This window comes from Citrus sinensis, chromosome 8, assembly GCF_022201045.2.
Source record: "Citrus sinensis cultivar Valencia sweet orange chromosome 8, DVS_A1.0, whole genome shotgun sequence".
Classification (NCBI taxonomy): Eukaryota; Viridiplantae; Streptophyta; class Magnoliopsida; order Sapindales; family Rutaceae; genus Citrus; species Citrus sinensis.
The window spans coordinates 4595302-4607102 of record NC_068563.1 but is presented as its reverse complement, the minus strand read 5'-3'; the positions used below and the strand labels follow the sequence as shown (position 1 = coordinate 4607102).

General features: G+C 33.0%; 3 protein-coding genes across 7 annotated transcripts; 2 read left to right on the top strand and 1 right to left on the bottom strand.

Moving 5' to 3' along the window:
- Positions 1-442: 442 nt before the first annotated feature.
- Positions 443-5015, top strand: LOC102614581 (ATP-dependent Clp protease proteolytic subunit 6, chloroplastic). Of its 2 annotated transcripts, none has more exons than XM_015532920.3 (9): positions 443-707; positions 825-886; positions 1144-1229; positions 1661-1862; positions 2641-2706; positions 3328-3468; positions 3561-3614; positions 4399-4491; positions 4784-5015. In XM_015532920.3, the coding sequence occupies exons 2-9, from the start codon at positions 866-868 to the stop codon at positions 4829-4831; spliced, it is 711 nt and encodes a 236-aa protein (XP_015388406.2). In that variant the 5' UTR covers positions 443-707; positions 825-865; the 3' UTR covers positions 4832-5015. The 2 variants fall into 2 exon arrangements, with proteins under 2 accessions (XP_015388406.2, XP_006487175.2); XM_006487112.4 differs by having other exon boundaries at positions 447-707; positions 1160-1229.
- A 122-nt stretch (positions 5016-5137) lies between these two features.
- On the bottom strand, positions 5138-8884 carry LOC102614870 (uncharacterized). Of its 4 annotated transcripts, none has more exons than XM_025101936.2 (9): positions 8599-8884; positions 8452-8503; positions 7864-8134; positions 7660-7721; positions 6966-7164; positions 6768-6864; positions 6125-6207; positions 5625-5714; positions 5138-5386 (listed from the first exon to the last, which is right to left on the bottom strand). In XM_025101936.2, exons 2-9 carry the CDS (start codon positions 8497-8499, stop codon positions 5379-5381), a joined length of 858 nt encoding a protein of 285 aa, XP_024957704.2. In that variant the 5' UTR covers positions 8500-8503; positions 8599-8884; the 3' UTR covers positions 5138-5378. The 4 variants fall into 4 exon arrangements, with proteins under 4 accessions (XP_024957704.2, XP_015388407.2, XP_024957707.2 ...); XM_015532921.3 differs by having other exon boundaries at positions 5625-5661; positions 8599-8881; XM_025101939.2 differs by lacking the exon at positions 5625-5714 and having other exon boundaries at positions 8599-8882.
- A 1677-nt stretch (positions 8885-10561) lies between these two features.
- On the top strand, positions 10562-11731 carry LOC102623965 (probable inorganic phosphate transporter 1-3). Its single transcript, XM_025102295.2, has one exon. It carries the CDS (start codon positions 10784-10786, stop codon positions 11648-11650), a length of 867 nt encoding a protein of 288 aa, XP_024958063.2. The 5' UTR covers positions 10562-10783; the 3' UTR covers positions 11651-11731.
- Positions 11732-11801: the final 70 nt, after the last annotated feature.

The window sequence follows — 11801 nt, the reverse complement described above, 5'->3', positions numbered from 1 at the left end:
AAAATTATAGGGGAGTGAATACATGCTCTAGGGTTCAATAAAATAAAATTGATTGTAAAGAATTAAATGAAATTTTACAATAAAAAAGTTTTATAATATTTATAAATACATTATAAATCACATAAAATATAAGGGGCTGGACAAAATTTTACGATCAAACCGTAGGTTGCATTAAATGTAAGTTAGGCGACCCATATTATTAATGATTTTGATTCGAATTTAGATTTCTCGATCTGATAAGTAAATATACTATTATTGTATTTGATTTTGAATTTTTGATCGTCACAAAGTCAACGTAGAGCAAGCTTTTGTTCACCAACAATAAAGGGTATCTCAGTCATTTTGTCAGACAATAGGGACCAACTAAATAAAATAGATAATCTATAAGTCTTTACGATAATTCATGAAGGTACTTGGCTCCAAATGTTATTATCCCAAAAAAACCTCCGGTTAGTTCTTTTTGATTTTTTGGATAGAAACTCCGGTTAATTGTTTACACAGTCACTAAACAGAAACAGTCATCTCCGTTTTTGGGTTTCTTTCTCTATCCCTTCAAAACCCTTACCCCTTGACTCTCTCTGTTTCTGTAAAAGTTGTCATTTTGTTGCTTACTAGTTAATAAAAATGGTAGCTTCAGCAATCTCAGCTTCTTTGAGCTTCTCTGCCACTTCTCTCAACAGAACCTTCGCTTCATTTTTCTCTAACAGGTACCCAACCACTTATATGATATGGTTTTTATTTTATATTCAATTCACTTACTTCAATTTTTACTTTTATTGTCTGCAATTAGTTTTATTTCTAAATTATTTTGTTATTGTACACAGAAACTCTTCAAGGTCTATAGTTTCTGCATTGCCAAGTCCCTATGGTGACTCTTCAAGTGGTGGTAATCATAATCTTGTGCCTTTTCTTAATTGCATGTTTTTAGTGGGATTGAGCCAGTTCATATTAAAACTTAATTTGTTGTTCAATATGGTTCATCTGAGTTATTTTGCCCCAAATTTAGACAAGGCTCAAATTTACTTAGTAGGGATTTTCAATGATACGCGCTCCTGATTTTGAGACTGTTATATGTTTAATTATGCAATGCTTACATGTACTTTTGATTTTATGTATGTGATTTTGAAGTAATTTTCTTTAAAGTACTTTGTTTATACAGGATTATCAATTAGAAATCGTGGTTTGCCTCTAAAAATTGACGAGAAGGACTTTTGTAGTACTGAACACAGGTGTGTTTCCTCTTGCTGGAGTGTTTCTTATAGTCTTTGGTTAATGTCGTGTGATTTAATGGAATTTTTGCCAATATCTTGTTAGGGGTGTAAAATAACTTTAGAGCTATAATTTTGCTCATGGAATGCGTAGGTTCATTTTAATGTGCATTTCCATGTGAAATGAACTTTTGAACTTAAGTATAATTATGCAATGAAGAATTGACTTATGGGCAAAGATTGCAGTTATGCTATAATTTTATTAATGGATATTACACTTTTAGTCTTAAGCATACCTCATGAATACTTTGTGAAATTAAATAGCTCTACCCATGGTTCTTAGATAGTGGATGTCATGATTTTGAATGTGTCATATGCTTTCTTCTTTGATTTGCGTTATTTTATTATTCTTGTCTGGTGGATACATAAGTTTATAACATTGTGTTCTGCAGTTATAAGATTATAGCAGGCAAAAACGACAATCCACCCTTAATGCCAGCAGTAATGACTCCAGGAGGACCTTTGGATCTTTCAAGTGTATTATTTAGGAATAGAATAATCTTCATTGGGCAGCCGATCAACTCTATGGTTGCTCAAAGAGTTATATCTCAGCTTGTAACTCTGGCAACTATTGATGAGGATGCAGATATTCTGGTATGGCTATACAATACTAATTAAGGATGTTCAAGATCCAAACCATTCCAATCAAACCAATTGATCCAATCCAAACCAATCCAATTTCTGTTGGATTGAACCTTTGATTGATTTAGATTGGATTGCATTGCAAAATGGAAAGTCCAATGTTATTGGATTGGTTTATGGATTTATGTGTTTAAATCCAATATAAACCAATCCAACCATTTAATTTTTATTTTCTTTATTTATTTTTTAAAAAAGCTACCTGTGATTTTTATATTTAACTTGCTAAAAAAATAAAAACTAATTTTTCTAAAAGAATAAAACCTAATTTTGTATAATAATACATAATACAAACTGCAAGCCGCAACCAGTGTTTGCTTTTAATATTCAAATTTCAACTTTTTTTTTCCCAACCATATGATAATTAAATACATGAATCAAGAAATATTAAAGGAGTTGATATTTTTCTTTTTAATTATTAGTAATTATTACTGTGGAGAGCAATTGGCAATTTCTATTTGTAAATTTTTATTTTAATCGGATTGAATTGGATTTAGCTCATGGTTGGTTTTGGTCATATTAGATTTCAATCGGTGATTAGATCGGATTGGATCCAAAATATAAAATCCAATACCTGATGGATTGGACTTGGATTAGACAAAATCTAATCCCATTGAACACCTAAATATTATCAGATTTCACTCTTGTAATCATCATACGAAGAGGGGTTACAAACCCAAACTTTTGAATCCCGCTTTTAATAAGTTTTTGAACATGTCCTGTACTTTGGTAGATGTATCTGAACTGCCCCGGTGGAAGCATCTACTCTGTGTTGGCAATTTATGATTGCATGTCTTGGGTAAGATTTTACCCCTTTTTCTTTCTTTTTGTTTAATCTTTTGATATATTTTGCTTTTTCATGTCTGTTATTTGGATCCACTCCTTTGCTCATTAGTAACATTTCTTGATTTTTTAGCATCTCTTAATATCTTCATATTTGTGATGAATATGACCTTTCATTTTCAAGCAACTGTTGTCAAAATTTATGGTGAACAATAGAATAGTGATTAAAATACATGGCTGTAAACTCTTGCCAACAAATCTTATGTTGAGATTGGATTTTATGTGTGTATCAAACCAAATTGAGGCCGATATGAACAACAAATAATTTGTTGATGGTTAGCTTCTGTCTGAACCTCTGAATTAATGAAAAGAACTCTAGCATAGGTCAGGCAACAATATACTATTGACAAGCACTCTTTCGGGACTTGGTTTTAGCAATTATCTTCTCTGTGTTTTAGAAAACTAGTTGGACCAACACTCATTTCTTATATATAAATGGAGCTTTGTATGGCAGCTCAAGTAAAGCATCCTAGTTAATGCATCACACTGTTAATTCTGTCCGTATATTATTATTTTGTTTTTCCCTCAGTTCCTTCTTTTTCTTAACAAGCTTTTAGTGGCCACACTATGTACACAGATAAAGCCAAAGGTTGGCACAGTCTGTTTTGGTGTAGCTGCAAGCCAAGCAGCAATTATTCTCGCTGGTGGAGAAAAGGGGATGCGATATGCTATGCCAAATGCACGCATTATGCTGAATCAACCGCAAAGTGGAAGTGGGGTATGAGTTGTCCTTGATTTTGTAGTTTTCATTGTCTTGAGAGATTGCTTGACTCAGTAAAGTGCCCATGGTTAATTTTCATTTTATGTTAGGGTCATGTGGAAGATGTGAAACGCCAAGTCAACGAAGCAGTTATATCTCGCCATGTGAGTCTCTCTTCCTCACTGTTACATACTTTAAATGACAGCTGAACAATCTTAGTGCAGCTTTTGACTTATTTTCAAGTGCAATCCAAATGAGTCGATCGTGTCATGTATGCTTGTTGATCTGGTTTAGTAAACCTTTAAACTAGATTTTCTTTTTCTTTTTCTTTCAAGCTTTGAATGTCACAAGACTTATTTGGGAGAAAAATTTAGTTTGGTGTTATAATAGGCCGGACGATTCAAATAATATTCATTTGGCATAGAAGTGAATGCTTTCTTTGGTGACATAGAAACCTAAATCAATCAATGTGTCTTCTAAATATTTTATCATCATCTTGACTGAAGAAGTCAGAGGTATGCTTAGCTTTATCAATTATGGCTACTTTTGGAAGTTTAGAGACGTCATCTGAGATCCCTTTTCTGGTGCTTTATGCTGAGTATTAGGTTAGTGTTATACACTTACCATGGGTGCCAAAGCTCACATGATTTTTTCAGAGTAATTCTTTTGCTGTCCTTGCATCTTCCAGATCCTGGAGCACTTTGAGATGTTTCTAGATGTTACTATTCTGTTTGCTAAAATTTCTATCCCATGATTTGTTTGCTTTTACATCTTCCAATTTCTGGAGCGCTTGATGTGCTTCTGTTTCTCTGCTGTGCTTGCAAAATTTTGGTGTATCCATGACCACCTTGCTATGGCCTTTGGTCATTTAGAAAATTCCAAGTTATAAGGGCTCTGCTCAGTGCTAAGCCCTTAATTAATGTGTTCTTACCTGGAAATCTGGTGCAGAAAATTGACAGAATGTATGCTGCTTTCACTGGTCAACCTATTGAGAAAGTGCAACAATATACAGAGAGGGATCGTTTCTTGTCTGCCGCTGAGGTAATGGTTGTTAATCCTAGTTTTCCTTAAATTATGAGGGCTTATTATAATACTAATTGGTGAGAATATCATCTCCATTTCTCTCAAAAAGATAAGTCCAAATGCCAGTACAGGAATTTAAAAAAAACAGTTGATATGTTGGTCAAGGAAAGGACATTTGATGCTCTTGAAAACAAGGGATTGGTTTCATTTATATTCTTCTGTATTTTTCATCTTAAGGCTGATTAATGGCCAAGTGCAAAATTTCCATTCCTCTATACTCTCTAATTTTCACCCATCTGCCATATCACAGGCTATGGAGTTTGGACTCATTGATGGCATCCTGGAAACAGAATACTGAATGCGGGACATCTTCAAGCAAAATACCCATATTCGGGTACTATCTCCATGATTAATTACACAATTGTGCAAAACACCCATATTCGGGTACTATCTCCATGATTAATCACACAATTGTAATCAAGTTCCAACGTGATTTACAACGTTTCATTGCTAATTATATGAAATTTTGATTTTGCAATCAATAGTATTTTGGTTTTCGTCAGACATAATACATTGTGGCTTCAGCCGTTTTCATTTGATAGAATTATACATTTGATCACAATATTTTCAGATTATTTGGACTTTTTTTAATAAGAAATTAAGATTTACTAAACGTTGGGAAACTCATAATGAACTTTGTTCACTGTAAGGATAACTTTGCTAAGTCTGATTTGCTTATAATATCTGTTACAACTTTCTTTTTTTTATAGAAATATCTTTACAACTTAAAAATAGAGTATAATGATCAAGTATGTAATTGCGTGTTTGTCAAGCTCTTATTTGGGAAGCTCTGCTGTGCAGCTCACAGCCGCCCAATGGGTGCTTGACACACACACAAAACCTGATCAGCTCCCTGAAAATAAACAGACCACCAAATTACCAACAGAAGCTTTATTGTCGGGGATTTAATGACACAAGGAAGAAACAAAATAGCTAACTGGTAAAGCAGACAGAAGCTCTCATTATCTACTTGGATTATAAGCCAAATATAATGAGTCTAAATAGATAAGTAGAAAAATCATAGCCACAATTCGTTGGCAGAGTTTGAGGACTCAAATATTGGCTATAACTTGAATCTCTGTATCAATTACCTTGGATGAAGAACTCGCAGAGCAGCAGTTCATTTACCTGTCCAGAAATGAAGAAAAATAAGGGGGATTTGAAACTCAGTTGAAAACTGTCTTCAACAATCCCCACTCGGCCAATTCCCACAAATTAACATCATAGTCTAAAGCAGCCTCATCGATATGTTATATGTTATGGAAAGAAAATCATTTTGATGTGCCAAGAGTTGAACGTACATGATGGTTAGCAAACTACATAAAACTAATACCAATTATTCAACCCATGATCTTTAACCAAAGCCATGAAAGCACAGTATTTTGCAGATCAAACTGACAATCAAGATTACAACCAGTTACCACAGTCGTAGGATTAACAAACATGATGTTCCATAGTTGTGAATAGACTTTCATGTATCACTAGGTCACACTTTCACTCTTCCTATCCAGGTCTCTAGTTCTTTCATAGCTTTTTAATAAGACATGCGACACAACTAGTAAAAGTAAAATGTAATTAAAACAAGACTTACCATAGTTTTGGCGCACCATTGTGAACTTGTAAATGGCTTTTAATAGGGAACCGTACCTCATGGATTTCAAGCGTCCCATATGTCTATAACACAAAATGCAGCCAAAATTAAGTTGCACATAAGCAAATCCGAGTAAGACAGTGAGGCAATTTTGCCATCACCCGACCAGAAGCCCTAGATCAAGGAATTTTCTATAGGAAAAAGTCTTTAACTTTCTTACTTCTTAGTATTCTCCAATCTCCATAATCCAAGTCATAAGTTCCTAAATTTTATAGTATCACATATCCATGCAAACACATAAACACAAACTCCAAAACATATGCCGAGAGTATATAGAAACAATTCTCACAAATACCTTCTCCTTTTTTCTTTTTCCCTTTTTTAACTTGATCTTTCACGTGCCTATTTTTAATTGAGTTTCAAAGCAGGTAATCTAACAGTTCAACAGTTAGATATACTGACATCAATAAAGCTTTGAAACAAATTTCCCAGGTGCATATTTCATTTGCTAATTATATTTTATGGACTCTTTCAACTGTTTGGCATCTTACAAGATGCTCCATTGTTAAAACACCCCAAACATCAGCAATAAAACATATACAAGAGACTAACATATAACTTCATTTAATAAAGTAACACTCACACAATCTCAGTATATCGAATTCTCCATGCAGGGAAACCTAGGTGGCATCTTACAGGTCCATAAACTAATAACAGGTCAGGTTCCGGGCCTTTGCAACCTGATGGTAGAAAAACATCAACACCCAAAACGTAAGATATTAAAACTTGAAACGATGTCATTTCTGTTAACTATAGAGGAGATACGAAAAACGACACAAACCAACAGCTCTCAGTGCCTCAGACATGTGAGCTTCAGTAAAAATTTTCTCTTCCTGAATTTTGCCAGAGCCACCCAGTTTCACATACTTCATGAAAAGCAAGTTAGCAGCTTTGGCCACTGCTTCCTTCCCATCAGGGAATGAAGCAAATTCCAGAGTAATATGTTTACAGTCAAGAAGCAGATTGCTTTCACCATCTTCCTAAATAATATAGGCACAAAAGTTCAGCAAAAATTCTTGCATCATTATTGACATTTTAACAACATAAGTCTATTTTGCAGATAATCTAAAATATTTTACCATTACCGTCAAGTGTCAATAATAAAAGCTAAGCAAGATACAAGAAAGAATAGCTGCGTAAAGTATATTTGTAAGTAAGCAAACACATCACTGTTTAAAGAACATAAATCGACAGTTAACTAAAAAAGAACAGAGCCATTAAGAGTTCCACCTAATTTCATCAGATGAGGTCCAGCTAAGCCAATCTTACAACTAATACACATAACGCATTTAATAAAACAATAGATCAGTCCAGCACTACACAAAAATTATGAGCTTCATAGACATTACACGAGTAGATTGGCCAATAAAGCACATCTATTCAATAGTAACTCTAAATATCTAGAAATTCTGTGAATGTTACTGAGTAAAAGAAAGAAATTATGCTACCATACAACATATGTAGCAACATAGTACCTCGAACAAAATTGCATTATTCAATTTCCCTAGAATCGATTCCTTTGATTTCTTCAGTATTCCTACATCAACAAGAAGTTTACAAATTATAATATGATAACACCGAGCTACAGAGAAAGATTGCATATCCAAAAAGCATAAATGTTGTTGCATTATCATACAGCAGAAAGGATGTTGATGATCACATTATCCAATCATTCATACCTTCAGCATCATAGAGACAGACATGCTTTACACCAATATCCTCCAGCCACTGCAAGAGCTGAATAACTGCCGGAATATGGTAAGCTTCTTCACTTTCTATTACTATAGCAAGGTACCGAAGCTTGTCTATATCAAGGGCTTTGTATCTTTTTAGTATTCCACTGGATATAAGATAACTCTCTATTGCACAAGCTATATGCAAGGCAAAGTACCACAAGTCGACAGCAAAATGAATCAAAAGCCAAATTATCCAGAGACCTAGATTGCCAATCTGCAAAAAGCTTTTGAACCAAAATGAAAATCTAATTTAAGTAGAACAATAAGTTAAGTTCTAAAAGAAAACGAAGAATTGATTAAATTGCCAGTCCCTAATTCCATATAGTAGAAATTTTTCAGTCGATTCAAATTCAATTGCATTACATATGACACACCAAATGTGATGTTACTACTCTCGTTTTGCTCCATCAATATGAACAACAAACAGGCAATTCAAACAGTTTTACGTTGACAAAACTTAATATAGCAATATCACTAAAAAAAGAAGAATCCTAGAACATGAATGATATAAAAGGAAGCTAATGCACTTACTTGACAAGCCCAAGAGTACACCTTCTGCATTGAATCTCTGAAATCCATCAAACTAACCAAAACACAACCATCAGATCAACCTAGTTAGTAACGAAAAAACAGAATCTAAAAAAGAATAAAAGAAAAAGATATAAAATGAAATTACACCTCTATAAAGATCAAAGACAGAAGGGTGTATCCATTTTTACACCGAGAAGCCACTTATGAAGCAAATAGGGTTAAAAAGCTCCTCAAGTAGAGACAAAAATCTCAAGCAACCAGTCTGGACATACCCCTAAAACGGAAAAAAGCGGACTTCAGAGGAATAATTAAAAACCCAGATGAAAAATGCTGAAAAGCACTTTAATCGAAAAGTTAGCAGAGAAGAGAGAGCTTTTTTGAGGTTTCCTTTTAGCTGCTCTTTTGAGAAAAGCAATTAGTGTGAACTTGGTCTTCTTTCCGTGTGGCTTAAGGGTATGTTTGGCGTGTGGGATTGCCCTCAGCGATCGTGCTAGTTGGTTGTTTTTTTGTTTTAAGTAATAATAAAAAATAAATATAATATAATATAATATAATATTTATTTTATTTTTTTACATATTATTAATATAAATTAATAAAATTGCAATTTATTATTAAATAATATTATATTTTAATTCTATCACATTAAAAATATAACTAACTAGAATATTATTTAATTATATTATAGTAATTAGTATATAAAAATTGATTATTATTTAACAATTTAATATAACTAATAATAAATACTTAAATAATAATTTAATATAACTAATAATAAATGTTTAAATATGAATAAATTTGAATAATATTAATTTGAAATTAATAATATAAATAATAATAATAATAAATTATGAATTTTTTTAATATTTATATTAAAAAAAAGTTAGATTTCTAAAATTTAAGATTTCTATATTTCATATTTTTCTAAGTACTAATGAAAATTATTTTCTAAATATATAATTTAAATTAGTCACAAAAAATTAATACAGAACAATATAGAATCAAATATTATACAATATTATTATAATACAATGTTAAAACAATATAATATAATACAATACACCTGCATTAAAATAATAAAATAAAATATAATATAATATAGTGTACCAAACGCATCTTAATATTATTAATAATGGTGCACACGAAATTCGTGAAACTCATTTAAGTGTGTAAAATTTAAAATCAAATGTGTTTATTGAAGTACCAACACCAACAGCATGAACTGATTCTATTAGATTGGAGAAAATACTTCAAATTCATTTCATTATTAGTAATAAAAATATAAAGAATATCCAACTTCATCCATATTCTATGGCTCCGTTCAATATCAATAACAACGACAATAGGTTGAAGCAACTTTGTCGATAAATAATATATTGATGATACAGTCATAAACTCTTGTATAAACTTATCTTATATAAATTGATGTGACATTAATTCATTAGTTGAATGAAAATATAAAATAATAAAAATAAATCACGTGGGCCAAGAAAATATTTAATTCAACCAATTTTATCACGGCACATCAGTTTGTACAAAATAAATTTATACAAAAATTTGTGGCTATATCGTTACTCTAAATAATATTCAGTTCAATGAATTATATAAAATTTAATATTCGGTAAATGCAAAACATTAAATAGAAAAATACATAAATTCATACAAATGAACTTAAGTAAACAACACATGAGATAAGGAGCAAGTAAAACCACAAGCAAGAGACTACTCTAACAAGATTATTCTAACTTGATTTTTCTGATGGAGTGAGGCAGCGAAAGCAGAATTGATTGAATAGAAAACACTAGATATCATTCTAGTACTGGACCAAACTAATGCGGTTAGATTAGGTTCTAATCGAAGCGTGATTAAATATCATTCTAATCCAATGACTCAATAAAATTTTTAATAACGCGTAAAGCAAAATTAAATTACATTATAATCCAAACGACTCTATAAAAGAGATTTTAATGTATAATACTCAGAGGAAATTATTAAAAAAGAGGTTTTATTGAATAATTGAATTTATGAAAATAATAACAAGACCTCTCTATTTATAATAGAGTAAACACACTTTTCTAAGTTGTAATCATTGCTGGTGGCACGGTTGCTCTGATTGTTTCTGGTATATTTCGTAATTTGTATAAAGCTCCAGCTTAATATATCGATCCGATTAATTCAACTGTTCCGCAAGATGGAGGATTATTCTGATGTTTGGGGCGTTACCGATTGCTTTTACGTATTATTGGCGCATGAAGATGCCGGAGACGCCTCGTTACACTGCATTAGGAGCAATGAATGCTGGGAAAGCTAGTGAAGACATCTCAAGTTATTAGTTATGAACAACAACAACAGCAACAATATTATTGAGCAAGTCCAAGCTGTGGATCAGAGAAACGACGTCGTATGCGGAGCTGCCGACGATGATGATAAAAAGGGCATTTCTTTCGGGCTGTTTTCCAAGATGTTTGCACGCAGACATGGATTGCACTTACTTGGAACTGCAAGTACATGGCTCCTATTAGATGTGTCTTACTTCAGCCAGAACTTGTTTCAAAAGGAGATTTTTACAGCGGTTGGTTGGTTGCCGGCAGCGCATACAATGGGTGCACTTGATGAGCTTTTCAATTTTGCTAGGGCTCAAACCCTAGTTGCTCTATGTGGCCTAATTCCTGGTTACTGGATCACAGTCATTCTCATTGACATTATTGGTCGTGTCACAATTCAATTAATAGGGTTCTTCTTCATGACCGTTTTCATGCTTGCACTGGCCATTCCGTATCACCACTGGATTCAAAAACACAACAGTACTGGATTTGTGGTTATGTATGCACTTACATTCTTCTTTGCCAATTTCGGGCCCAACAGCACCACGTTTATCGTGCCAGCGGAGATCTTTCCGGCTAGGTTTCGGTCCACTTGCCATGGAATATCAGCAGCTGCCGGAAAAGCAGGCGCCATCATTGGGGCTTTTGGGTTCTTGTACGCAGCACAAGATCAAGACAAGTCTAAGGCTGATCCGGGTTACCCTGCCGGTATCGGAATTAAAAACACTCTCTTTTTGCTTGCTGCAGTCAATGTATTAGGGCTGCTGTTCACTTTTCTAGTGCCTGAACCCAATGGGAGATCATTGGAGGAGATTTCAGGCGAGATTGAAGAATGTGAATCTAATAAAAGCAATCCAATAACAGATCAGTTCAATTAACTTCAGTTTTAGAGGATTCTGCTCCTATAATTACTTTCTAATTCTAATGCATGTACGTTTATATAAATTAAATAATTAATGTTGTTGAGCTTTCAATCTCCATTATTGTTCTCCTTATGATCAAGAACGAAATTTTTTTTTTTTTGTTCTC

What these genes read in the sequence shown, in the direction of transcription:
- LOC102614581 (XM_006487112.4), top strand. Translation starts at nt 625, where the DNA reads ATGGTAGCTTCAGCAATCTCAGCTTCTTTGAGCTTCTCTGCCACTTCT. An exon ending in GCTTCATTTTTCTCTAACAG is followed by an intron (nt 708 to 824) that starts GTACCCAACCAC and finishes TATTGTACACAG; the next exon opens with AAACTCTTCAAGGTCTATAG. An exon ending in ATGAGGATGCAGATATTCTG is followed by an intron (nt 1,863 to 2,640) that starts GTATGGCTATAC and finishes GTACTTTGGTAG; the next exon opens with ATGTATCTGAACTGCCCCGG.
- LOC102614870 (XM_025101936.2), bottom strand. Translation starts at nt 8,499, where the DNA reads ATGGATTTCAGAGATTCAATGCAGAAGGTGTACTCTTGGGCTTGTCAA. An exon ending in ATAATGCAATTTTGTTCGAG is followed by an intron (nt 7,165 to 7,659) that starts GTACTATGTTGC and finishes TATATTATTTAG; the next exon opens with GAAGATGGTGAAAGCAATCT. An exon ending in AATGGTGCGCCAAAACTATG is followed by an intron (nt 5,715 to 6,124) that starts GTAAGTCTTGTT and finishes GGATTGTTGAAG; the next exon opens with ACAGTTTTCAACTGAGTTTC.
- LOC102623965 (XM_025102295.2), top strand. Translation starts at nt 10,784, where the DNA reads ATGAACAACAACAACAGCAACAATATTATTGAGCAAGTCCAAGCTGTG.